The following is a 26,412-nucleotide window of genomic DNA, read 5'->3' on the forward strand; positions in this document are numbered from 1 at the left end:
TTTGTGGTGTGTTTCCTTTTTTTAGTTACTGCGGCATCCATGACCCAGCTTGCGTGGTTTACTGCAATACTAGCAAGAAATGGTTTTGTAATGGACGTGGAAACACTTCTGGCAGGTAGCTCCTCAGATAAAGCATGGCTCTTTAATCAAGCTTGTGCTTAGAATTGTATGGAAATGTTGGAGATGTTGAAGTGGACTACAGTGGGAAATCATGCTAACAAACCTGACCTTTTTTTCTCCTTGTGACTGGTTTAACTTCAGACAGATGGTGCTGTGTGAACGCCTTCATGTATTTACTCTTGATTGATTTTTTGTGCTTATTTTTATTATGCATCTATGGTTGGCTTAATTTTCTTCCTAGTTTTATTTATGCTTTTACAAGATGAGTTCTTGGCATGCTAGTTTAATCTTAAGGTTTCTGCCTTTAACATTAAAGTACACTAAGAGAATATTGTTCTCCCAGAGGAAATAATGACTGAAATATCAGTCTGAACCTTTTAGAAGAGAAGTCATGCTTTCCTCAGGGCAGTTCTGATTTTCATTATGACCAGATTCTGGTCCGTCAAAGAAAAATTAAATCACATCCACTAGAAAGTACTATATTTTAGTTTGCTATCATCATACACACTATGTGTGATTAGATTGCTTATTTTGTTTGGAGTGGTATGAGAGTCTTTTCTGGTACTTTAAACTCTGTTGGAGTTTTGCAGACATAGACTGTAACCTTAAAATTTTAGGTGCTATCAAATTCCAAACTTGTCCATTTTAGATTTCTTCTACAAAGAGTATATAATAATCTCAATGCTTCTCAGGCTTTACCTTTTGCAGTGTGCTTTATTCTTATCCATCAAATGCAATAAATAATACAAGAATTTATTATCCTGATTTTTTTAAAATGTGGAACTAGACTGTGAATTTTACTTAATGTTCAGCTAGTAGAGGGAAATTAAACTTCTTAAGCGCAGGTCTTCCAACTTGAAAATCAGTGCTTTTTCCACTATGACGATGCCCTTCGTGGTAAAGCAGCTGAATAAGTAGAGATCACTGGCCCTGCTGCTGGGAAGACTTGAATTCAATCTGCCCTCAGATTAATTGTGTGACCCTGGACAAGTCACAACTTCTGTCTGCTTCAGTTTTCTCGACTGTAAAATGGAGATGATAATCGCACCTGCCTCTCAGGGTTGTTATGAGGATAAGATGACAATATTTGTAAAGTGCCCAGCACATAGTAGGTTCTATATCAATGCTTATTCCCTTTGTTTCCCCTCTTAAACCTTCTGTAGCCAGAATTTAAGCTATTAACTAAATAGTTCTTCTGCAGTTCCTTTTGAGAAAGAGGCAAATGAGAACAAAAAAACTTGCTGTCACAAAAATCCTACCACCTCACATATTCCTAGGAAAAGTATACATATGTTCGTCATGTCCAGGCTTCTATATTTTCTGCAGCTACACTACTATGTGATCAGGCTCTAGTCTAGAGAAACAACTAACATTTTAGGAAAATTTTCAAGAAAAAGGGTAGTCTGACTAACCAGAAAAATAGAATAATCACTGCATCCCATTCCTTTTAACTAACCAGAATTTTGCTGTACTTACTTTCTCCATTAATAGCTAATAATATAGTGATGCACCAGATTTCTCTTCAAGTCACTTTTGTGTTAACCTTCACTCTTAGGAATACAATGAAGAAATGGATAAAAGCCCCCAAAATGACCCATGAGTGGCCAAGGCGAGTGTTTAAAAGGCCACATCCTTTTAAATTTAATTTCCTTTCACCATGGAATAGCCAAACACGCTCTCACTCAGAGCCTCTTGACTCTTAGCTGACACCCAGTTCTAACAGGTTTGGTCATCTGATTCCTTAGCCAGTAATTAAAAACAATGTTGCCAAGATCAAACATCACAACCATAGGAAGTAATTAGGGATAGACTAACTATAAAAAAGCAGGTACAGCTGTGGGATCACATAGATCAGGACAAATAGCCAACTTCCTTGGTTATTGTTATTATTATTATTACTGGTTCCTAAAGGCATTGAGAATATAATGTTCATAGAAGAAGAAGGCTATAAAAGGGTATGAAATTTTATGTGTATATATATGTATGTAATGTTCACATATGTGTGCATATTCTCATTAGGCATTTAAGGTAAAATAACATTTTTAGAAAGGTTTTTTAATTTCTTAAAAAATCTTTTTGAAGGCTTCAGGTATCTGGATAATTGTTATGTTGAACACCTGGTTCTCCAGTGATGCTAAGATGAATGAGATGTACTTGAATATCTGCTAATTGGCCATGAATAGTTCATTTGTAAGTGGGAAAATTAGAAATGATCAATTCCTGTGTTTGTTCTTGGTTTTCAACCATGCCTTATTCTTTCCTGATTTCAGCCACATTGTAAATCACCTCGTGAGAGCAAAATGCAAAGAGGTTACTCTCCACAAGGATGGGCCCCTGGGGGAGACAGTCCTGGAGTGTTATAATTGTGGGTGTCGGAATGTGTTTCTCCTTGGCTTCATACCTGCCAAAGCTGACTCAGTAGTGGTACTTCTCTGCAGGTAAGAGAATGATTTTGGCAGGCCTTTATTAGAAGGTCTCCAGTCCTTCTAAAGTCTGCAACTCCTGTCTTAATGCCTACTTCCCCATTGATTCCTAAGACTTCCCATCACATTTTTTGCCTCAGTCAGCGTAGTTATGTTTTGTTCTTCTGTGTAGCTACTTTATAGTTTGATCTATCTATATAACTTATCCCATGTCTCCCCTTTCTTTCCCTATGTAAGATGGTGAGCTTCACAGGGATGGGAAATAGTTTCATTCTTTTTAGCTCCTCTAGTACTTAACCTGTCACAGTTGGGGGATGGGGGGCAAGATTATACCTGTAAAGGAAATGCCTTCCATTGACACAGTTCATCCAGCGTCCTACAGCTTAGTTTTTGTTTGGTTGGGTTTTTTTTGGTTTTTGGTTTTTTTTAGGCAACGGGGGTTAAGTGACTTGCCCATGGTCACACAGCTAGTAAATGTCAAGTGTCTGAGGTCGGATTTGAACTCAGGTACTCCTGAGTCCAGGGCCGGTGCTTTAACCACTGCGCCATCTAGCTGCCCCCTACAGCTTAGTTTTAAAGAGCAGCCTGGGACAGTGAGTGGTGAAGAGCTCAGGGTGGGTGCTTAGTAGTTGTCTTAAGGGCAAGCAAATGAAATTCAGTCCTGTATCATGAGCTTTGCCATGTTTTGTGGGAAGGGACACTGTGGTAAGGTTCAGGTATGGTTACTGTAGAGATGTGTTTTATACTTCAGAAAATATAGTTTAGTCTTCTCTCCATCCAACCACAATAAGCTTCTTGAGGCTAGGCACTACACCTTGTTTGTCCTTTTCTCTCCCTCACTGCTGAGCAGCATAGTACATTGGATATAGATGAATTTGATAAATTTGTTGAACTTTCTTTTTCTATGTAAAAGTTTGCTTGAATTGAAATTCTCTTCTCTGAGTCTTCTCTTCATCTGTGAGAATCTTTCACTCCTCCCCTCAGTTCCCTTTTTGAGTCCTTCATTATGAAGGAGCAGAATGGCTTCCTTGGCCAATCTCAAAAATGTTTCTGTTAAATTTTAAGGCCCCTCATGACTTGAAAAATTAAAACCCCAGCTTGGTAGGAAATTTAATCTCAAATTGTTAAAAGTTACTGTAGATTTTGGGTAGTGATAAGGGCAACTTTTGATCAAAGCACAAAGATGGTGGGCAAGGACCTATTTTTAACCTGTTTGATAAACTACTAGCATTTAACAAACTAGTGCATTTTCTGTAATTTGGATTTTGTAGGCAACCTTGTGCCAGTCAGAGCAGCTTAAAGGATATCAATTGGGACAGCTCACAGTGGCAGCCTCTGATCCAAGATCGCTGCTTTCTTTCCTGGCTGGTAAAGATTCCTTCTGAGCAGGAGCAGCTGAGAGCACGGCAGATTACAGCTCAACAAATCAACAAACTAGAGGAACTTTGGAAGGTACAATCTTGTCAAAAGTCCTAAAATGGCACACATTGAAGGATAAATCCCTTCCTGTTTATTTGTTCACTGTTGAATTTCTCCATGAATTCCATGTGTTTTCTAGCCTGGTTAGTCAATGTTTGGAGTATTCAGTTCTGGGTGCTATAATTTCAGAAAAGGCTTTTACAATTGAAATAGGTGACACTTTCTTGCAAATTGTATGAAGGCAATGAGGATGCATCTTGGAGAAGGTAAAATTTAAGGTGACATCATTGCTGTCTTTGGATATTTGAATTTTTGTTATAGGAAAGAAATGGTTGCTGTGCTGAATGGAGCCAGAGAAAGTGGCACAACTATGCTGACTAAATCCATATGATCTGGCTTCAGTGGACTCACTGCATCAGGGCGATCCTTTTCATTTCTCCCAGCTGATTCCCCATCTGACTTCTTACAGAAACAGTTTCAAACCTCCTCTCTTCAAACTGCTGACATTTGATAAACTAGTGCCTTGTCTTTGTTACTTTAATTTTGTAGCAATCTTGTGCCAGTCAAACAGCTTAAATGGGACAATATCAGTTGCAAATTCAAATCTCCCACTTTTCCCCCTTCCCCTTTACCTTACCTGAAGGTCTTACCTCTACACTGAGAAAATTAAGGCCATTCAACATGAGCTCCTCTGCTCATCTCTTCATTTCAATATTCAGTGGATGAGCCCTGACTCTCTTCCTCCTATCTCCGGCAGTAAGATAGCTCTTCTTGAAGAGAACAACTTCTGTCTCCACAGATAGCCTTAACCTTCCTTCATCCAATCAATTCTTCTCTGTCTTTAGCACATTATAACCTCAATCATCTCTTCTCTCTCTCCATATATATGTGTGTGTGTGTGTGTGTGTATACACTTGTGTACATGTGTGTACAAGCACACACATGCCCATGTGCATACACAGATCCTTGAAGAAACAAACCAGCCTAAAAGCCCTTCACTATACCCTACTACATCTCCTCAAGTCAACTCCTGACTCTCCTTTCCCCTGGCTTATATCCCACGCCATACTCCCTAACTGGGGGTGTTCTTCAAGGCTGTATCACTCTGCCCTTTTCTCTCTCTATAATGGTCTCTTGAATTGACTCTTAGCTACAGTCTCTCCCCTAAGCTTCAGCTGCACATCATCTCTAGGCTTCAGTTCTGTATCACCAATTGCCTCTTAGACTTTTGAAATTTCATATTTCAAAGACATCATAAGTTCAACCTGTCCAAACCAGAATTCACTTGTTTGACCATCCATCTGTACTCCCCACTTCCAGACTTCCCTGTTTCTGTCCAAAGTACCACTGTCCTTCCCATCTCCTAGGTTTGTAATCTAGGCTTGACTCCTCACTCTTCCTCTTAACCCATGTATTCAGTTGCTTTTCTAGTTTCTTAGTTGTATACTCAATTCATTGATTTGCTCTTTTATTGATATAAGTGTTTAGAGAGATAAATTTTGCCTGAAGTGCTATTTTGGCTGAATCCCACAAATTTTGATATGTTGTGTCGTTATTATTTTTGATGAAATGATTGATTCCAGTCAATAAACCTTGCCATTTCTACCTCCATACCATCTCTCTTACCCAACAGTCACTACCTTACTTCAGGCCTTCATTACTCTTGCATAGATTTTTCCTATTTGACCTCCTCCCTGAAGAAGTTTCTTCCCCCTCTAGGCCATCCTCCATCCACACAGTAATGCCAGAGTGAATTCCTGAAGTGCAGGTATGACCATAGAACTTCCCTACTACTTTGTCTCCCTGTTAGTCTAAGGGCAAAATAGAATCTTCTATATTTAGCTTTTAAAGCTTTTCACATCCTGGCCTCAATTCACATTTCTAACTTCATTGGAAATTAATCATCCTGTCACACTGATTTTTTTTTTTAAGTGAGGCAATTGGGGTTAAGTGACTTGCCCAGGGTCACACAGCTAGTAAGTTTTAACACACTAAGATTTAACCAAACTGGTCCCTTCTTTCTTCCTCAAAGATGATTCTCCCTTTCCCAACTCTGTACTGGTGTGTTGACTTTCCCCGTCAATTGATCCTCTTGATCCCTTCAAGAAGAAAGTGTTATGTTGATCTCTGTAAGTCTTTTCCTGGTTCATGTGTTTTGGGGGGTTTGGGGTGGGGAGAGTATGAGTAGGGAAAGGTACAGTTTTGGGGTTCCCCAACCTTGAGTTCATGATGACAGGAGGGAGCTGCCCTCTTACCCCTCTCAGACTCCTGAGTTTACCAGGGGCTGATGGTTTGGAACTTGGGTGGAGACGACTATAGGCAAGCTCCCGGGGGACAGGGTTAGATTGGAATGAGTTGGTTAGTTCCATGTGCTGCCCCCCCACCCAAATTGGCCATGGGCCCCTCCCCCCAACTTTTCTTCACGTTTCTTAAAGGCATTTTGTTTTTTTTCAATCTGTACAGCGAGAGCAACTTTTTCTGTCGAGTAAAAATGAGAAATGCAGGGGGGGGGAAAAGAAAGTGTTTCAGGTGCCCCATTCTGCATAAAGCCATTCCTGATCTCCCATTCTCCAAAAGCTACTGCCATCCCCCCAGATTATCTTGAATTTATCTTGTACACATTATATGAGTACATGTTATGTCCCCTGGCTAAATTATAGGTGCCATGAGGGTACTTTTGGCTTTGAATCCCCAGTCCCTGCCACATAGGCATTTAATAAGTACTTAGAAATTAAGGGAGCTAACTAAATCTACTTGGGCCCAAAAGAAAGAACTCAGACTAAGGAATAAAAATTAGAGACAAGCAAATTTCATCACAATAGAAAAGAAGAGAAATTCTTCATAGAGCTGTCCAGAAAAGAGAAATGCCTACCTCTGGGAGGAGGGGGTGTTGCATTCTTTCGAAGGAAGGTTTTCCAGCATAGAGTGACTTATCCCTAACAGGTTTATAAAGGAAATTCATGTACCTACCTATATTGCACAATGATTCCTCTTTCATTCTTAAGATTCTCTGAGTCTCACTCCAATATATTGTCTTGACCAAAAAAGAGAAGTTAAATATTCGCAGTTGGAGGTTGGTAATAACTAGGGATTTCAGCCTTTCTATTGTTTACTGAGCATTTAGGTGTGTTGGACTATAAATAGGATACCTGTAGTTATTCTGTTTGATGTGATTCTATCTAACTTTTTCTTAACATCCATTTTACTTTATTTGCAAGATCAAGCCACAGGCTAAGTGGTTCCATTTGAACTTGGGAAAACCAGACACAAAGTTGGCTTACCCAGAGCTTTAGTAAATGGTCAGGGCCTGAGGGGCTAAGATAGATAACCTCTCCATTTCTTGCAGTTCTACTTCTAACACATTTCTTAGTGACGCAAACTTGGGATAGAATATCAAATTTATAGCAACTTGTAATGGTGAGCTCCTTTGGAGTATCCCTAGTGCAAGGAAGCCTAGTAGTCCTGAACCATTTGTTAGTCATGTACTTGTGCCAAGCATTGTGCTACGGCCTTGGGGTATAAAGAAAGGCAAAAACAGGCCCTGCCCTCAAGGAACTTACATTCCAATGGGGAAGACAACTTAAGCAGGTACAAGATATGTACAGAGGACAAAGGCACTAGCAGCTGAGGAGACTAAGGATGGTGGGGGCGGGGGATTATGGTTATTTTCTCTTCTGCCTAATTTCTCTTATTTGGCAGCAGTCAGTACCTATGCAGTGAACCCAATTTCACTGCATAAATCTTGACCTTTCTCTCTCATTCCATTCTCCCATCTTTCCAGCTCCCCCAGTTTTTTGAATAAAATTCTAAAAAGGTGAAGGAGAAAATCATCAATAAATATGAAATGAGTAACTTGTGTGAAATAAGTTCCACTTAATGGAACTTTATATATATTTGCAAAGATGCAAAGCCACAGTCAATTTTGACTCCCATATCTAACTAGTCACCAGATCCTATTGATTTTACCTCCTTCAAGGTCTCTTGAATTTATCATCTTTCTGTTGGCATCATCCTATTTCAGGCCTTTCCTTTTGTCTGAAATAAATACTTTTTTAACTGGACTTCCTTTCTCTATCTTTATTCTCCTCTCCATTTTTCATGCTGCTGACCAAGTTGTTGTCTTTATATGTGTACTGCTCATATCTCTTTCTTACTTAGAAACATTTATGAATAAAGTACAAATTCCTTGGAGCATCCAAAACCTCTCACAAAGCACCTTTCTGATTTTCTTCCACTATTTCCCTTCACATTTTTGGTGCTCTGACCAAACTGTATTGTACAATCTACAGCCTATGTGCTGCTGTCTCCAGCTTTGTCCCTTCTAGTGTGCTTATCCACCTGCACAGTTTATCTTGAGAGTATGAATCCTTTGAGGACAATGATTGTTTTTGTCTGTAACACCTTGCATGGATAGGCACATCATGTTTGTTGACTTGTGCATAATGGTATTTAAGAGAGGGTTGGCATGGGATAGTAAGGAAAGCAGGGAATATTTTTTAAAGTATGTGCCAGCCTTTTGAAGTTGACATGGAGAGCAATGACATTGAACATGCACACTATTCCTTAGCATCATTTTTCCAGGTGGAATAATGGACTAAATCCAAAGTTCCTAACCTTTTTGTGTGTAATGGACCTATTTTCAAAATGTTGCCTACATCCATAATGCTGAAGAAGGAAAGGCTAAATTTCTCACAGTTCTTGTACCCTGATTAAGAACCCCTGGCCTAGATCATTGCTGGAGCCTATTATAAAAGTTGTGCTCATTTGGGGCGTTTTGTTGTTCATGTTTGTGGTTTCTCTCCATATCCAAATAAGAAGTCTTTGCTTCAAGTAGTAGTGACTTCTTCCTCATCATTGGGGACTTTCAGTTAAGAGCATCTGGGTGACTTCTTATGTGGTATATTTTATTATTGGGATCATAAGATTCATGTATTAGGAAGGTTGGAGTAGACCTGTGAGGTCTTCCCACCTTACAACTGTAAGATCCTTGAGGGTCAGAACTGTTAGTAAGTCAGTTGAAATAGGTCATGGATCTGTATTGGCCTAAAATTGATTTGGGGGCGGAGGAGGCAGTGGGGGTTAAGTGACATGCCCAGGGTCACACAGCTGGTGTCAAGTGTCTGAGGCCAGATTTGAACTCAGGTCCTCCTGAACCTAGGGCCAGTGCTTTATCCACTGTTCCACCTAACTGCCCCCATAATCTTTTAATTTCCAATTCACAGTCAAAAAGCTCTAAAAGGTTATTTTATCAGCATTCATCCCTCACTGTAATTAATTTACTATTTTGGACAATGTGCCATTCATTTCTGCTCTCACTTAAAAAACCACCCCAAAAATCTTGAAGTCTTGATTTGCGATTATACTCATAAATTTAAGATTTTATAACTTGATATACTAATTCAAAATTCTAACCAAGGGAGTCTCAGAAGGGGGTTTTATTAAAAATCAATTTTATGGGGGCAGCTAGGAGGTGCAGTGAATAAAGAACCAGCCCTGTATTCAGGAGGACCTGAGTTCAAATCCTGCCCCACACACTTGACACTTACTAGCTATGTGACCCTGGGCAAGTCACTTAATCCTCATTGCCCTGCAAAAAAAAAAAATAGATTATATCTGATTATGATTTCCCTCTACACCTGGAATGTATTACCCTTAGAGTTGGGAAGGTTTTCTCTTGTAACAAGGAGAGTGCTGCTTGACTGATGATGCAAGGGTTCAGGCTGCATGACAGTTGCTAGTGTCTTTTCATGGGAAGAATTTATATTCTTTGTAATTCCTAGTTGGCAGATGCCCATGCTGTGTAATTCACCATTGTCAAGGTTAGTCTTGGAGCCAAAGATCTCCTGGATTTCAGAGTTCAAGCTACTACTTGGAAATGATTCGGGTCAGGGGGGTCTGTGTTTGATTGCTTTTGATTGATAGAAGATCAAGCTTCCTGGAGTACTAATTAGATAACTTGTCAAGGCTGAATTAATTTGGATGCAGATGAAAGCACAACAAGATAACTTGGTCCATTTTTATAGCTTCTACTTATGGCTTTTCTGTCAACCATAGGAGAAAGTCCAGTTATTGACATTCATAAAGAAAAGGAAATGGTCACAGGAGAGAATGGTTGCTATAAGGTGGAGGCAGCATGTTCCAGATAGCCTGGGATAACTTTGTAACTCATGACATCGATCTTTCATTAACACCGGAGAAACTAATTGGAGAAAGTAACCGAAGTAAAAATGGATTCTGAAGAAAATCACTAATCTCTGGGTGGTCATCTATCTCTGACAGTCTGTGGCCTAAGGCTCCTTCCACCTCTAGTGCTATGAGCCCTTCTAGGGCTGTCTAGAGGTCAGAGAGGATATGTTGCTTATATCTGTGAAATAGTTCAGCTTCCCATTCAAGTGAGAAGACCAAGGCCCAGGGACAGAAAATGACCTGCCTAAGTTCCCACATGTATCAGTGGTCGCATTCAAACCCAGTGCTTTTACACCATCATAATGGCTCAGAAACTTTCATATTCTTCTCTTTAAATAAACTGTCCTGCCAGTTTTCTGTTCTGTGGAGCCATCTGCAGATATGACGCTGAGGTGTATATGAGAAAGCATTTTGTTTCCACCGCCAATACAGTGGTTCATTCAGCTAAGACACTAAATGCCTATGTTTGATTCTAGGGGCATTGCAGGTGCCATATGGTCTGATGGAAAGAGAACAGAACCTGGTGGAGAGCTATGGGTTTGAATCCTGACTCCAACACCTGTTAGCTAGCTGTATGATTCTGGTCAAGTAGTTCCAGGACCTCTGAGTTTTCACATCTTGGCATGATATAGACAGACAAGCATCTTCACGGGGCTGTTAGGAGGAAGCCATGTTGTAATAAACCTGAGCAGCTACAGAAATGTGGTGATGAATTAATTATCCTTCCAGGAAAATCCTTCAGCTACTCTTGAAGATCTGGAAAAGCCAGGTGTTGATGAAGAACCACAGCATGTCTTGCTGCGCTATGAGGATGCTTACCAGTATCAGAATATATTTGGCCCACTTGTCAAACTGGAAGCAGATTATGATAAGAAACTTAAAGAATCCCAGGTAATTTGTGTGAAATATTGACTGCTATTGAAATAGACTTAATGGTATTTGGTTTGTTGTAGGTCAGGTTTTTATCTTTAGAAAAGGCGAAACACAGAAGCAAATAGTACATTTCTTTTGTTAAACACATATACATAGATATGTTTAAATAAATTGTAAGTAATTTGGAATTTATGGTTTTTAATTTAGTTAATTTGAACGAACTTACTCTTTAGTAGTAGCAAGAACTTTTCAGGGTCACACTACTCAAGGCAAGGCTGAGTCAGAACCAGCCTGACAGGTGAGAAAAGGCTTTGGGGACCATATTCTTCAGCTCTTTACAGAATCAGCATTTGAAAAAGAAGGGATTTTCTCTTGGGGGAAGCATTCTTGCAAAGAAGCCCAAGGGTGGTTTGACCAGAGGTGTCCCATCATTGGCCATCAAATTATTAAAGGCCTTGCCTATTGAATAAGAACACATGTTGTCATTGGCTTTTAGAGAGCAACTGAAAGAACCCTGGACTTGAAGTTCAAGTGCCCAAGATGCTAGTTTTTGTTCTTTTTATTAGCTAGCTGTGTGACCTTGGGCAAACTCAGTTCTGAACCTCAGTTTTTCCATCTGCAAAATAGAGATAATAGGACTTATATTGCCTATCTCATAGGATTGTTGAAGATCAAATCACTTCAAAGTAAAGTGCTTTTGACATGTAAGATAAGGTAGTATTTCTAGGAATTAATTGGGGAACTTAAATCCTCTTAAGTTGCATTGGCTTCTTTACTCCCTTTCCTTATAATTTGCTTCCCTTTACTGTACTCTCACATAATACCTATAACAGTTTTTTTCCCTCTAGATATCTATGAAATTTAAGACTTTGACAGCTTGTCTGGTGCCAGTTCCCTCACTTTTTACATTTGGGGCTTTTAAAAATTAATTCAAATGACCTAGAGGCAGGTAGGTGGCACACTGGATAGAATGCTGGGCAAATCATTTTACCTCTGTGTACCTCCATCCCCTCATCTGTAAAATGGGGATGTTAACAGCACCCACCTCCCAGGGTGGTTGTGAGGATCCAGTGAGATAATAATTGTAAAGGGCTTAGCGCCGTGCCTGGCTCAACAAATATTTGTTTAAGAAATTACGAATTTGGTGAATTATGACAGCAGAATGGTGGAATGTGGTAGAGAGCTCAGGGCCTCTGAGTTTGTAGTAGCAATTCACAGGTTTTGAAAGTGAATAAGGAATCTTGTTTTTCTTATAACTAGACTCAAGATAACATCACAGTCAGATGGGACCTGGGCCTCAACAAGAAGAGAATCGCTTACTTCACATTGCCCAAGACTGACTCTGGTAATGAGGATTTAGTCATAATTTGGTTGAGAGGTGATTTTGAGTTTTTAAAATTTTTGTGACTGTAAGTAGCTGTAAAATAATATGTAGAGAAAAGTCTAGTTCAACATCTGTAACCTAAAATTTAACTGGGATAACAACCTGTCTTGTTGAGATATTAATTGCTTTTGATTTCTTCCCCTCCCTCCTTGTTTTCCCTTGAAGATATGCGTCTTATGCAAGGAGATGAAATCTGCCTTCGCTATAAAGGCGACCTCGCTCCACTGTGGAAGGGAATCGGCCATGTCATTAAAGTACCAGACAGTATCCTTTTTAACCCTTCAGAAAATATCTCATGACGGCAATAGAAGATGATTCCTTCATGTAGGTGTTAGAGCCAGTGTTGGTATAATGGAATGGATGAGCACAAGGCCTAGAGACCTCGGTTTCCCATCCTGCCTCTATGCTCTGCTAACTGTGTGATCCCGAGCAAGTCACTGACCTTTCTAAGCTCATTTGTTCCTGTTACCCAGAGGTCTAGGGCTTACTGTGGATTATCTCACTTCATCAGAATGGGATGCTTCTATTCTGTCACCACAAATGTTTTCTCTCCTGATCTGCTCTCTCAAACATGAATAGCAGTGGTACAGAAGCAATGGTTTGACTCTGTCCTAGTGTTGGGGAGTCCTTACTGTGGACTGCATACTGACTGCATCAGTAGTGTCATTTTTTCACCCTAGGATGTAGGATAGAGCTTTTCTCTGTGTTGTTGATATGTGTGAATGGATAAGCACTAGGAAAGGTCGCTCTCTGGACTCTACAGAGATGGCTCTGTAGCTGTAGAACTCACTCCTCTTTCCTTCACATCCTGTGCTAGGAGCTACTAATACAGAAATGAAGCTTACCTTACCTGGGTAGCCAAAACTGTGAGTATGACAGACTTAAGGGAAGGCACTGGGAGTGACTAAGTAAGTAGGCTTGGTCAGCAAAAGGAGGTGAGATTTGACTTACAGGTCATAGACCTCCGAGAGAGGTGATCTAGACCAATGAAGTGAGCGAACCCGTAGTGGGCAGGGACTAATTGTGCCCCTATAGGAAGTGGACTATAGATCAGAGGTGGAAAAGATGAGACAGAGCCAGGTTCTAGTAGGGAAGAGAAAAACCTTTTTTGATATGTGGCCTCTTTGATAAAGAAGCATTAGATTTATCTATAGAAGAAAAATGGATCCTTTTAGCAGTCAGCAAGAAATGATTTAGTGGGGGGTGGAAATCGCAATGAGAGAGGTCAAGGCCCTGAGAACAAGGGTACTTGATTGGGTGGATGGGAAACCTGATAGTTGGGACAGTTGCTTTGTTTGTTTGGGGTTTGGGGGGGGGGGGGTGCGGCAGAGAATGAGCATTAAGTGACTTGCCCAGGGTCACACAGCTAGTCAGTGTCAAGTGTTAGAGGCCAGATTTGAACTCAGGTCCTCCTGAATCCGGGGCCGGTGCTTTATCCACTCCGCCACCCAGCTGCCCTCTGGGCCAGTCTTTTAATGAGTCCTATCCCTACAAGTTATACTGCCTATCAAAACGTAATTTCCTCAAGGCCTGAAACGTTGTGGGGCATGGTGATTGAGGTACCTAGATGTACCTGAACCAGTAGAGAGTGCTGGTGGGAGGCAAGTTGAGAACCAGGCCTAGGAGGGAAAGTTAGCACTGGAGCTATCATCCAAAAAGACTTGGTTTCAAATCTCATCACTGGGGCTTACAAACGTATGACCCTCTAACTTCTCTGAGCTGCAGTTTTCCCATCTTTAAAATGTCGTGCAATACCTGCATTACCTAACCCAGAGGCTTCTTAGGATCCCAGGAGATCATGTAGATAGAGCGCTTTCATAAATACATAAGAAGAAGTTATGTGTTGTAGATTCAGACGGACTGTGATAGTCGGGATAGTAAACCCTCTGAAATCATTTGAAGTGTTCACATGGTTCTGAGAACTTGTGCTTCTGGGTAGAGTCCAGTGACTTTATAGTAGGACAACTTAACTCAGATGTCCAGATTATGGTGATGAAATTGCAATTGAATTGAGGAGTAGTGTTGGAGCCCCTGTAGAAGTTACTCACAACTTCCAAGTGGATTTTGTATGGAAGTCCACTTCCTTTGACAGGTATGTATTCTGTGTAGGATCATTGAAAGTCATTGTTTTTAAGCTTTAATCCATATATTCTTAGAAGTGTGAAGGGCTCTCAAAGACCAGTTGGTCTAACCTGCCCCTAAAGAATGAATTCCATTTATAACGTGGTCTGACACGTAAACCACTGACTGGGAGCTTACTGTGTTTTGCACTCCTTTCTTATTGTTAGGATATTCTTACTGAGACAAATTCTGCCTTGCTCTAATTTCATAATTTCTATTTTTTTCTTTCACTCTGGGATTAAACCTCCCCTCCTTTCACATAACAGCAGTGCAAAACCCAGATATCTGATGATATCGGGTAGTTATCTTGGGTTTCCTGGTCCCCCTTCTCTGGCTACAGTCCAAGTTTTCTGTCTCTTTTCCAAAATCTGACATCCAGAAGTCTAGTTGTTTGACTAGAGCAAATTCGTTATCTCTGAATGCCTTCACTATGTGTTTAATGGTCTCAGTGTCCTACTTAATGATTTTTGAAGCTGGTAAAAATGTTTCTGATTATAGTTTCCTCTATCTTAACTTGAGTGTCTTTCTTTTCAGAATGCAGAGTGCATTAAAAACATTTGCTGTGGATGAAACCTCAGTATCTGGCTACATTTACCACAAACTGTTGGGTCATGAAGTAGAGGACGTGATTATTAAATGCCAGCTGCCAAAGCGTTTTACAGCCCAAGGACTCCCTGACCTCAATCATTCTCAGGTCTCCATTTTCAACAAACTCATTAAATTATTGATATCTCTGCGTTTCAGCAGGAATTAAAAAACCTACAGAATCTTTTGCTTGGGTTTAATGAACAACCGCTTCTCCCCTGTAGGTATATGCAGTAAAGACTGTTTTGCAACGACCTTTGAGCCTCATCCAGGGACCACCTGGTACAGGGAAAACTGTAACATCAGCTACAATTGTCTACCATTTGGCGAGGCAAGGCAATGGGTATGTTTATTTTAAGATAGACTGTACAAACAGAAACCATAGTAATTTAATAGAATAAAGTTGAGGGCAGCTAGGTGGCACCCTGGATTCAGGAGTACCTGAGTTCAAATATGGCCTCAGACACTTGACCCTGGGCAAGTCATTTAATCCCCCATAGCCCCACCCCCCAAAAGAATAAAGTTGAATGGCAAAGTAATCAATAAGCATGATTTAAGCACCTGTAAGCTACTATGTGCTAGGCTTTGGGGATAATAATAATTAAGAATAATAAGAATATGGGGGCAGCTAGATGGCGCAGTGGATAGAGCACTGGCCCTAGAGTCAGGAGTACCTGAGTTCAAATTTGGCCTCAGACACTTAACACTTACTAGCTGTGTGACCTTGGGCAAGTCACTTAACCCCAATTGCCTCACTAAAAAAAAAAAAATGAATGAAAGTAATAAGAGCTAGCATTTATGTAGCATTTTTAGATTTGCAAAGCGCTGTATAGGTATCAAAACAACCTTGAGAAGGCCCATATTTTAAAAAAATAAAAAGTATTTTATTATTTTCCAGTTACATGTAGAAATAGTTTTCAACATTTGTTTTTATAAGATTTCCAATTTCAAATTTTTCTCCCTCCCTCCTCCCCCCGCTGCCCCCCCCCCCCACAGCAGGTAATCTGATATAGGTCTTTATTTTTATATATACACATACATACACACACACACACACATATATATATATATATATATATATATATATAAAATAAAATCAAACATACTTCTACATTGGTCATGTTATAAGAGAAGAATTAGAGCAAAAAGGAAAATCCTCAAAAAAAAAAAAACAGCACCAAAAACAAAAGAAATAATATGGTTCAATCATCATGCATACTCCAGTTCTTTTTTTTTTTTTCCTGGATTTGGAGATCCTTTCCCATCATGAGTCCATGGGACTTTCTTGTACCGTTGTATTAGTGAGAAGAATTTAGTCTATCACAGTTGATCAACACATAATGTTGATGATAGAGAAGGCCCATTTTACAGATGAGAAAACGGGGGCAGACAGAGTAAGTGACTTGCTACAGGTTATATAGCTAGTATCTTAGGCAGAATTTGAACTCAGGTTTTACTGACTTCATGTCCAGTATTCAATCCACTGTGCCATTTAGCTACCTTGAAAAATTGGCTTAGGATGATCTCACACTTATTAATGGTATTCCAAAATGGCAACATTATCCTTTGTGTATACTGTGCCTCTGTTAACATTTCTGATGGTTAGTGTTTGCTTGGGTCCCGTATCCACCTCTCCCCACCTCTCCCAGGTGATAATGTGATATAGAGGTTTAGTGGAATAGGAAATGGTATGCTGGGCTTTGGTGTCAGATGTGGATTCAAATCCTGCCTCTGCCACAGACTGTATTATACTGGGCATGTCATTTAACTAAGTCATTGAAAGGTTTAGAATTGTACATTAGTACTGAATTTCCACATTCTAAAAAAAAAATTACAAGATAAATTATTCTGTTGGTTTTATTGTTTGTTTGTTTTTAACTGAACAGTCTTGTCTGTTGATTACTAGTTATAAACTTCCTCTTTGAATAGTGAGACTTTTCTGTTTTTAAGGCCTGTGCTGGTTTGCGCACCAAGCAACATAGCTGTGGATCAGTTGACTGAGAAGATTCATCAGACTGGACTGAAGGTTGTTCGTCTTTGCGCTAAAAGCCGGGAAGCAATTGATTCTCCTGTATCTTTTTTGGCACTGCACAACCAGATCAGGAATATGGATAGGTAAGAAATCATGCACAGACTGGATAGAGTTGGGGACCCAAAGCTCTTGAGAGCACCCAAAGTCTCTGGAACACTTCATCTGATAAAGGATCAGAGGGACTTAAAGATATGGAGAGGGGCAGCTAGGTGGCGCATTGGATAGAGCACTGGCCCTGGATTCAGGAGGACTTGAGTTCAAATTTGGCCTCTGACCCTGGGCAAGTCACTTAACCCCAATTGCCTCACAAAAAAAAAAAAAAAAGATGTGGAAAAACAGTTACTTCAGGTCCTTGTCATTTTGCATTACAGTATGCCTGAACTGCAGAAATTACAACAGCTGAAAGATGAAACAGGCGAACTTTCATCTGCTGATGAAAAACGTTATCGAGCATTGAAACGCACAGCTGAGCGAGAATTGCTCATGGTAAGTGGTTTATCGGGTTCAATTTAGCAACTGTGCCAGGGACCATACTTTGCATTGAGGATACAGAAAACAGCCTCTGCCCCAGAAGAGCCTGTTCTGGTGTGGATGTGAGACCTATTAGAAGGATCTGCTGCCCAGTCAAGGCATGTGGTTCAGAAGAGGGGCAGATTAAGGAAGTGAACAGCTCGCTAAAAATATGGTTCTTGATAAAATCTGGATTTCTAGACCGTGGCTTAACACATATCAGGGATGGGCTCCTGGCCAAGGAGAAAGCACACCCAGTGAGAGCACATACTCTGCTGTCCTAGGAACCTAATTAAAAGGCCTCTAAACAGAAAAGAGAAAATAAGGAACCATAAAGAGTGGCTCTAAGGTAAGGTGAAGAATAAGAGCTGAGATACTTAGATAAAAACTAGAGATGAGCTAGTTGTCTACAAACACTTCCAGGTGTGAAGAATAGGAACAAGGAACAGAAGTTAAGCTTTGTAACAATTAGAACTATTCGGAAGGGGCCTGTGAGTGTGAGCACTCTCGCACTCTCGCTCCAGGCAAAAGCTACATGACTTTTGGAGTGTGTTGCAGGTATTGCTTGAGCTATTTGTCATCTGAGGTCCCTTCTAACTTTGACATCATGGGATGAGTTTGTCTGCTCACTGTACAAGTGAAGCCTTTTGCCTAGTGTTAGATTTGCATTGTTCACTTGAAATCTGAGTCTCTAAACCACTAGAAACTGCTTGACCAAAGTTGTGCAATTACTACATTTTTTTCATTTCTGTTCAGGGAAAGACCATTTAAGGAAGATCCTTAGGGTAGAGTACCTTAAATGCTGAAAGTGAGGTATAGCGCTTTCTTTTTTTTTATTATTCTGAATAGAATTTTATTTTCCAAAATATATGTAAAAACAAAATTTTAACATCAATTTTTTAAAAACTTTGTGTTCCAACTTCCCTTCCCCCCTCCCTTCCCACAAGAACTCAAGCAATTCAAAATAAGCTATACATGAGTAGTCGTGGAAAAATTCCCATATTAGCTAGTTGTGAGAGAAAACAGTCAAAAAAACCAAAACTGGGGTAGCTAGGTGGCGCAGCGGATAGAGCACGGGCCCTGGAGTCGGGAGGACCTGAGCTCAAATCCGGCCTCAGACACTTAACACTTACTAGCTGTGTGACTTTGGGCAAGTCACTTAACCCCAATTGCCTCACTTAAAAAAAAAACACTTCAGATTAAGGAATTGTCAAAGAGGAAATGAAAAAAACAATTTTTAATGTGTTTCCATCTGTTTTCAGATACTATCAGTTCTTTCTCTGCTATTCTCTGTCAAGCTTAAGGTACTATATAAAGGTTATGATGAACAGCATACTATCAGGAAAACATGGAAAGACCTACATGAACTGAAACAGAGTGAAATGTACTGTATACAAAATAATAACAATAGTGGGGGATGATCTGCTTTCTTAAAAATTGTGGCAGTTGAATGAAAGAATTTCATGAGAGACTTAGACATCTCATAGGTGACCTAGCTCTTTTAAAAATAAAATCTATGGGGCAGGTAGGTGGTGCAGTGTATAAAGCACCAGGAGGACCTTGAAGTCAGACACTTGACACGCACTAGCTATGTGACCTTGCACAAGTCATTTAGCCCTCATTGCCTAAAAAAACAAACAAAAATAAAATCTGAGAATGCAGTTTCACTATTCATTTCTCATTTCTTTCTTTCTTTCTTTTTTTTTTTTTTTTTGGTGGGGCAATGGGGGTTAAGTGACTTGCCCAGGGTCACACAGCTAGTAAGTGTCAAGTGTCTAAGGCTGGATTTGAACTCAGGTCCTCCTGAATCCACAGTCGGTGCTTTATCCACTGCGCCACCTAGCTGCCCTTCTCATTTCATTTTGAAATGAATATATTTTGTTCCTAAGAGAATATTGCTTATTTTCATACATAAAATAGTGATAAATTTGAGTTAGAAGGCACAACAAATGGAAGATAAAGCAGAAGGCACATGTCTTTGTTTTTTAACAAATAAAAAGTGATACTTTGCAAATTTCTAGAACTCATGTTATTGTGTGTGTGTGTGTGTGTGTTGTTGTCACTGTCTAAGGGATCGGCTATTAACCAAGATGATAGAGATATGGGAGTTTTTAAATGGTTATAATTTTGTTATCTAGAATGCAGATGTGATCTGTTGCACATGCGTGGGAGCAGGTGATCCAAGGCTTGCCAAGATGCAATTCCGATCCATCTTAATTGATGAAAGCACACAGGCTACCGAACCAGAGTGTATGGTACCAGTTGTTCTTGGAGCCAAACAGGTAAATCAGAATATTTGTGAACCAAAAGATTTTAACTTTCTGGTCAAGTGCTCAGATTAAGTGCTGAATTTTGGGGCACTGTTGTTTTTCAGTTGTGGTGTGCCTTCTTCTTGTGCATGTTCTTTGAGGTGAATAAAAGTTGTTCATTTTCTCTTTTCACGGTGTAGTTGATCCTTGTAGGAGATCATTGCCAGCTGGGTCCTGTAGTCATGTGCAAGAAAGCTGCAAAAGCAGGCTTGTCCCAGTCGCTGTTTGAGCGGTTAGTGGTGTTGGGGATCCGTCCAATCCGCCTGCAAGTCCAGTATCGGATGCACCCTGCCCTCAGTGCTTTCCCATCAAACATCTTCTATGAGGGTTCCCTTCAGAATGGTGTCACTGCAGGTAAAGGACCTTCCCAGACGACTAGGGAGCTAATGAAAGATATCTATTACAATCAGATAAAATTTCATGTCTATCTTTTCTTCTATCCCAGAGAAACCCGCCCCACAATCTTTTAGCAGTTATCAAGTTTTACATTTTTGTATACAGTCCCTGTATTCGTATAGGATTTCTTTATAGATTGCTTGAATAGAGTTGTGTATGACACTAGGGTTTGGGGAGAGTGTGCTATTTTGTAGTACATAAGCAACCCGTCCTATTTAGCTCTGACCTCAGCAATGATAGGCTTCCATACTTGGAATGTAATGTATGACAGGTGGCTCTTTCTTTTCAAATTATAGCTGATCGTGTGAAAAAGGGATTTGATTTCCAGTGGCCCCAGCCAGATAAACCAATGTTCTTTTACGTGACCCAGGGCCAAGAAGAAATTGCCAGTTCAGGAACCTCTTATTTGAACAGGTAAATAAGTCTAGAAGTCTTTTCCTTTAAGGAATCTAGTAACCTTTGAAGGGATAACTCTAAAAATGTTTCTCAGATCTCATTTATAACTGATGAAATTCCTGTGAGACACCTCCCTATACCTCATTCCTTGTCTCTTAACAATCCCTAGTGATCTTTTCTATCTATTACACTATATAGATCTGTGCTTCAGTGCATAAATGCGCTCATTGCCAGTGCCTATCACAGCCCTTTTATTCCTTAGTTATATATTTCCTATGTGTTTGTGACCAAAATATCTTCCTGTGGTAGCAAAACCGGGCCTTGAGGAGGCTGTTTTTCATCGTTGGCAGTGAGTGAGACCAGTTCCCCATTGCATTTCTCTTTCTGAAGTTAACTTACATTGGTGCTCAGGTGACTGTTACTGGACCTATTCTTAAAGCCTTTTTAGTTTGGGTAGGACCTACCAGAATATTGCCCTAAAGGATCCAGGATCCCATCCATGCCCTTCGGGGGGGGGGGGGGGGCTTAGTAGAGGTTACTATTGTATATATTGGTGGTGTGTGTGTAGGTAGGTATATGTACATACATGTATATAGTACCTATCTAGTAAAAATGAGCAAAATCCAATAAAGAATTGTGGATTTTGTTGTTTTGTGTTTTTTTTTCCAGAACGGAAGCAGCAAATGTAGAAAAGATAACTACAAAGCTCCTAAAAGCTGGTGCCAAGCCAGATCAAATTGGTATTATTACACCTTATGAAGGTCAACGATCTTATCTGGTACAATACATGCAATTTAGCGGCTCCCTGCATACAAAACTTTACCAGGTATCCCATTGAAGGTGTAGCCTTTTCATAATGTTCTGATCTCATCCTGCCCTGTATTGGGCTTTTTATGAGCATGTTGTATCTACCAGTAGTTTGTAAGTTTTTTAAGAGCCATGGGCTTGTTTTCAGTTTTGATCTTTGTATACCCAGGTCCAGGGCAAGCCAAAGTGGTTTATACATAATAGGTGTTTAAGAAAGGTTTCAAAGGTATTATACTGTATCTCTGGAATCTTTCCAGTTGTGATGACGTTGTGGAATGGATCAGGTAGATTTAATTGAGGGCAAATTAGAAGTTTGGGGTAGAAAAAAATAATAAAAAATCTGGTCACTACAGAAAAGTCCAGATAAGAACAGAGTATATCCAGTTCCACATGGTGGTGGCCATTGGCACCAGGAGTGCCAGAGGCAGGGCAAAGCTCACTTCCAGGTCTGCAGCTGGATTTGTTCTGTGAACTGGGAGGAGTCACTGCCAGGATGGACTTACTTTGGAGTCCTGTCCTACCTCTGATGCTTTTTACCTAACAGTGAGCAAGTTGCCCAGCTTCCCTGGGCCTTCATTTTCTTATGTAAAAATAAGGGGGTTGGACCAGATGGCTCTAGACCCCTATGATAACTATGGATCTATAAGTCTAGTCTTCTAAAGAAAATGTGGTTTATGGGGCAGCTAGGTGGCACAGTGGATAGAGCACCGGCCCTGGAGTCAGGAGTACCTGAGTTCAAATCCAGCCTCAGACACTTAACACTTACTAGCTGTGTGACCCTGGGCAAGTCACTTGACCCCAATTGCCTCACCAAAAAAAAAAAAAGAAAGAAAATGTGGTTTATTATGACAAGGGTTCAAGTGGCAGGGGTAGAGTGAGCCAGACTGGAAGACCTATAGCCTAGATAGAACTTTGAGGTTGTGCGTACCCAGGGAAGCATTAGTCTAGGCAAAGTGGCAAGAGGTCAGAGTAGGTCACAGTCTGAAAACTTGGTCACAGGAGGAAAGATCAGAGGACACCTGAGTAGTGTAAACCAACTTTGTACCAGAGGCCACAGTCAGTAGCACGGGGCAGCAGCAGGTATTACAAATGAAGGCTTAGGGGGCGGCTAGGTGGCGCAGTGGATGGAGCACTGGCCCTGGGGTCGGGAGTACCTGAGTTCAGGTCCAGCCTCAGACACTTAACACATACTTGCTAGCTGTGTGACCCTGGGCAGGTCACTTGGCCCCCGTTGCCTCACTTAAAAAACAAATGAAGGCTTAGAGCACAAGATATATGCTCTGACGCAGAATGGCTGAAAGGGTTAGCACACTCCTATTTGCTGAATGTGTCTAGCTCTGGGTATGACAGGAACTGGGCTGTCTTGAAAGGCATGAGGGATTTGACATCCTGTAACCTGGATTCAAGTCAGATAACATTTGGGGAACTTTAGGGATCATCAGGTCCAGTTCTCTGGTTGTCCTTGAGGCCAGGGACTCAGCTAGCAGACTCAGCTGAGTCTGCTTGTCTTACTTAACTGTCTCCATGCTTAGTACAGTCCTTTGAACACTGTAATTGGTGTATTAAAGGTGGTTAAGTAAATGTAGAAAATAGAATTCATTGCTTCATTTCCTGCTTCACAGATGTTGTGAAGAATGTTTTATGAACCCTAAGGTACCATAGAAATGTTATGTGTATTACCATGAATGAGACTCGATCCTTGCCCTCAGCACCGTTTAATAAAGGCTTGTTAGGTATAGATAATGTCACAAGTGTCCTATAAACAAGACAACACTCAATCCATTCAGCACTTTTTTGTAGCTTTAGTCGATGCAGCTTAACAGGATGTTTCCATGTTTACAGTGATTTTTTTAATTATTGAAATTAAAAGCCACGCTTTTAGCCAAAGCTCAACCTGCTGATGATTTTATGTTGGTTCTCTCTTTTCAGGAAGTGGAAATAGCTAGTGTCGATGCGTTCCAGGGGCGAGAAAAGGACTTCATCATCCTTTCCTGTGTGAGAGCCAATGAGCACCAAGGCATTGGATTCTTAAATGATCCCAGGCGTCTTAATGTAGCTCTTACCCGAGCAAGGTACATAATAGATTTCAATTATATACATCCATTTTTATTTAGTGTGGGCTTTGCTTGTGGATAATCATAGTTGCAGTGAAAAGTTCTGGGCAGCAGTTCCATGTATTCAGTTATGAAAACATCTTTCTTGTCTTCTTTTCATGGCAAGAATTCCCAGAGTATAGGCCCCTAGTTGAATTTATTTAGTCAGACCTCACAGTATCACTCCCCTGCTGCCCTCCTTCCCAGTTGCATCATTGCTTTCTAGGAAATACCATGATTATTAGTTTCATGTGGTCATTTTCTGTTCCTTAGTTTTCCACTAGCTCTTTCCGCAAAAGTATTTCTTATTGGCATGAGATAAAACCCTGTTCACACAGACAAGCAGCCTGTCTGGCTATCTAGTAACAAACCCATTTACTGCTTTCAGTTATTCAAGTAAAAGCTTTCTTCAGAACTACTCTTGTCCCTAAGAGAATGACGCCCAAAGTCCCAGTTGAGAGGCTGGTATGTGGTTCCCTGGAGTCCATATAAAGCAATAATGGTACAGTGGACCTGGGCACATGTCACATTTTTGTAAGACACCCATGGGCTCAGACCTGGGCTCAGACCTGGGCTCAGACCTGGGCTCTCCTCAGGAGCATGCTTTTTGTTGTGGCTGTGGATGAGAACTGTTCCCTTTGCATTTGTTGATGCCTCTAGGCTTCTGGGGTTACAATCTGCTTCACTGGAAAAATAAGCCACTTCTCTGACCTTGGGATGAGCTACCAGAATAAGATGTTTAACTGGAGTACGTGTTGGATTAGTTTGGTTGGAAAGTTCTGTCAGGACATATTGGAAAAGATGGAAAATCTGAATTGGAGTTCCTTGTGCCACCTTGAGCAAACACTTGACCTCTCTAGTCTTGTTAGTGAAATGTAGAGAGTGGGACTAGGTCTGCTGAGCTTCCTTCTAGTTCTGATCATCTGAGTCTGCTAGAACTCGGTGGTGTGATGTCTTGGCCAGAGCCTGTGCGGAATATTCTGGGTTCTGAGCTTCCTAACCTAGAGAGCCTCCAGAGCAGCACCATCAAGGGGACAGAGGGGACCCAGAAATGCCCAAGACTCTCGTACAGCAGGACGGGGGATGATCTGGAGTGGTGGGAGGTAGAGAGCCACTCCTCAGACTTAGAGATGAAAGTCAAAGAAGCTGGCTGAGATCTCCCCGTGGGTGTAATGGAGATGGTACATTCACGCCTTCATTTAAGGACTCAAACCAAAGTCAGGATGATCACTTGGATGTGTTATACAGGAGATGTTTTTGAATTGGGGTTGGACTAAATGGTTCCTTTCAATTCTGAATTTCTATAAGATTACTCCCCTATTGGTTTGGATTTTAATCTGTACACTCTACCTCAGTTTTATGGGTATTTCTGTATTGATATAATTAATGCATGTGGTTTTAAAAAAGCTTTTTATATCCCCATTTTCTGCCCTAAACGATGGATTTTTCTGTTTTTTAGATATGGAGTAATTATTGTTGGCAACCCCAAAGCTCTCTCCAAGCAACCACTTTGGAACCATCTATTGAACTACTACAAGGAACAGAAAGTACTGGTAGAAGGACCCCTAAACAACCTTCGGGAGAGCCTTATGCAATTCAGCAAGCCCCGCAAACTCGTCAATACCATCAACCCAGTAAGAAATTCTCTGTTTGATTTGAGTAAAATGAGGGTGGATCAAAGCAGGAAGCACGGGAACAATATCAGTGACATTGGAACTGGATTGGGAGTCAAAGGATTTAGGCTCAAAGCTTGGCTGTGCTCCTTACTGATGAAATGTGACTTCACTTCCCTAGTTTTTAATTTCCTCATCTGTAAAATGAGCAGGATGGATTTGCTGTGCCTGTAAAGTCACTCTCTACTATGTCCTAGTGTGCTCAGTGTCAAGTCAGTCTGCACTGATCGTTTAGGAAGTATAAAATTAGGAACCGTCTGAAACGAAAGAATATTAAAGTACCTTCTTGAACAGGCAAAACTTAAATAGCTTATTTTTGTGTTGGTTTGGTTTTTTGGTGAGACAGTTGGGGTTAAGTGACTTGCCCAGGGTCACACAGCTAGTAAGTGTTAAGTGTCTGAGGCTGGATTTGAACTCATGTCCTCCTGACTCCAAGGCTGGTGCTCTATCCACTGCACCACCTAGATGCCCCTAAATAGTTTATTTTTTAAAAAAAAAAAAAAACAGGGAGAGTAGTGATAGAAGTAGTTTTGAATTCCCATGGCCAATTTTATTTTGTGTTTCAGAAGGAAAACTACAATATTTGCCTGTACCCACCCCACACAGCTCTGTCTTTCTTCCTCTGCCCAGTTAAGCCTCACAGTTTTGTTTTTCTTTAAGAGGAGAAGGTACCACTCGCTATTTTGGTCATAAACCAAGTGTTCTGTGGAATTGGGGGCTTTTCTCATTTATCACACTGCTAAAGTCACTTGTGGCAGTTGGTAATCTTTGATATAAGTCTGCTACCACCTCCTCCTGGAACTTAGAAAGTTCCAAAACAATATGTGAAAGATTTCTTTTCATATTATTGGTACTTTCATTGACTTAACTAACCTAGCTAGCATAATCAGAACACATAATAAGCCCAACCCAAGCGTGTAACACCTAGAGGCAGGTAGGTGGCAAAGCAGAGTGCTAGATTGGAGTCAGGAAGACTTTACCTGCTCTGTGATGTAAGTCAGTAAAACTACTGGTCTGCCTTTGTTTCCTCAACTGTAAAATGGGAATAATGATAGCACCAGCCTCCCAAGATTGTTGTAGGGATC

The 26,412-nt window shown here is 40.6% G+C and overlaps 1 protein-coding gene across 2 annotated transcripts in view; it reads left to right on the forward strand.

Annotated features, from left to right (window-relative positions):
- UPF1 (UPF1 RNA helicase and ATPase) overlaps nucleotides 1–26,412 on the forward strand; it is a 64,051-nt gene that overhangs the window by 28,943 nt on the left and 8,696 nt on the right. For both annotated transcript variants that reach the window (XM_043976474.1, XM_043976481.1), the window contains exons 3-19: nucleotides 26–115; nucleotides 2,391–2,558; nucleotides 3,815–3,995; nucleotides 10,878–11,039; nucleotides 12,282–12,366; nucleotides 12,571–12,669; nucleotides 14,389–14,497; nucleotides 15,061–15,220; nucleotides 15,336–15,454; nucleotides 17,062–17,226; nucleotides 17,515–17,629; nucleotides 19,792–19,935; nucleotides 20,103–20,316; nucleotides 20,655–20,772; nucleotides 21,424–21,580; nucleotides 23,491–23,633; nucleotides 25,114–25,288. In XM_043976474.1, the coding sequence (XP_043832409.1) occupies nucleotides 26–115; nucleotides 2,391–2,558; nucleotides 3,815–3,995; nucleotides 10,878–11,039; nucleotides 12,282–12,366; nucleotides 12,571–12,669; nucleotides 14,389–14,497; nucleotides 15,061–15,220; nucleotides 15,336–15,454; nucleotides 17,062–17,226; nucleotides 17,515–17,629; nucleotides 19,792–19,935; nucleotides 20,103–20,316; nucleotides 20,655–20,772; nucleotides 21,424–21,580; nucleotides 23,491–23,633; nucleotides 25,114–25,288 (2,404 nt within the window). The remainder of the gene's footprint in view (nucleotides 1–25; nucleotides 116–2,390; nucleotides 2,559–3,814; nucleotides 3,996–10,877; nucleotides 11,040–12,281; nucleotides 12,367–12,570; nucleotides 12,670–14,388; nucleotides 14,498–15,060; nucleotides 15,221–15,335; nucleotides 15,455–17,061; nucleotides 17,227–17,514; nucleotides 17,630–19,791; nucleotides 19,936–20,102; nucleotides 20,317–20,654; nucleotides 20,773–21,423; nucleotides 21,581–23,490; nucleotides 23,634–25,113; nucleotides 25,289–26,412) is intronic.

This window comes from Dromiciops gliroides, chromosome 1 (genome assembly GCF_019393635.1).
Source record: "Dromiciops gliroides isolate mDroGli1 chromosome 1, mDroGli1.pri, whole genome shotgun sequence".
Taxonomy (NCBI): Eukaryota; Metazoa; Chordata; class Mammalia; order Microbiotheria; family Microbiotheriidae; genus Dromiciops; species Dromiciops gliroides.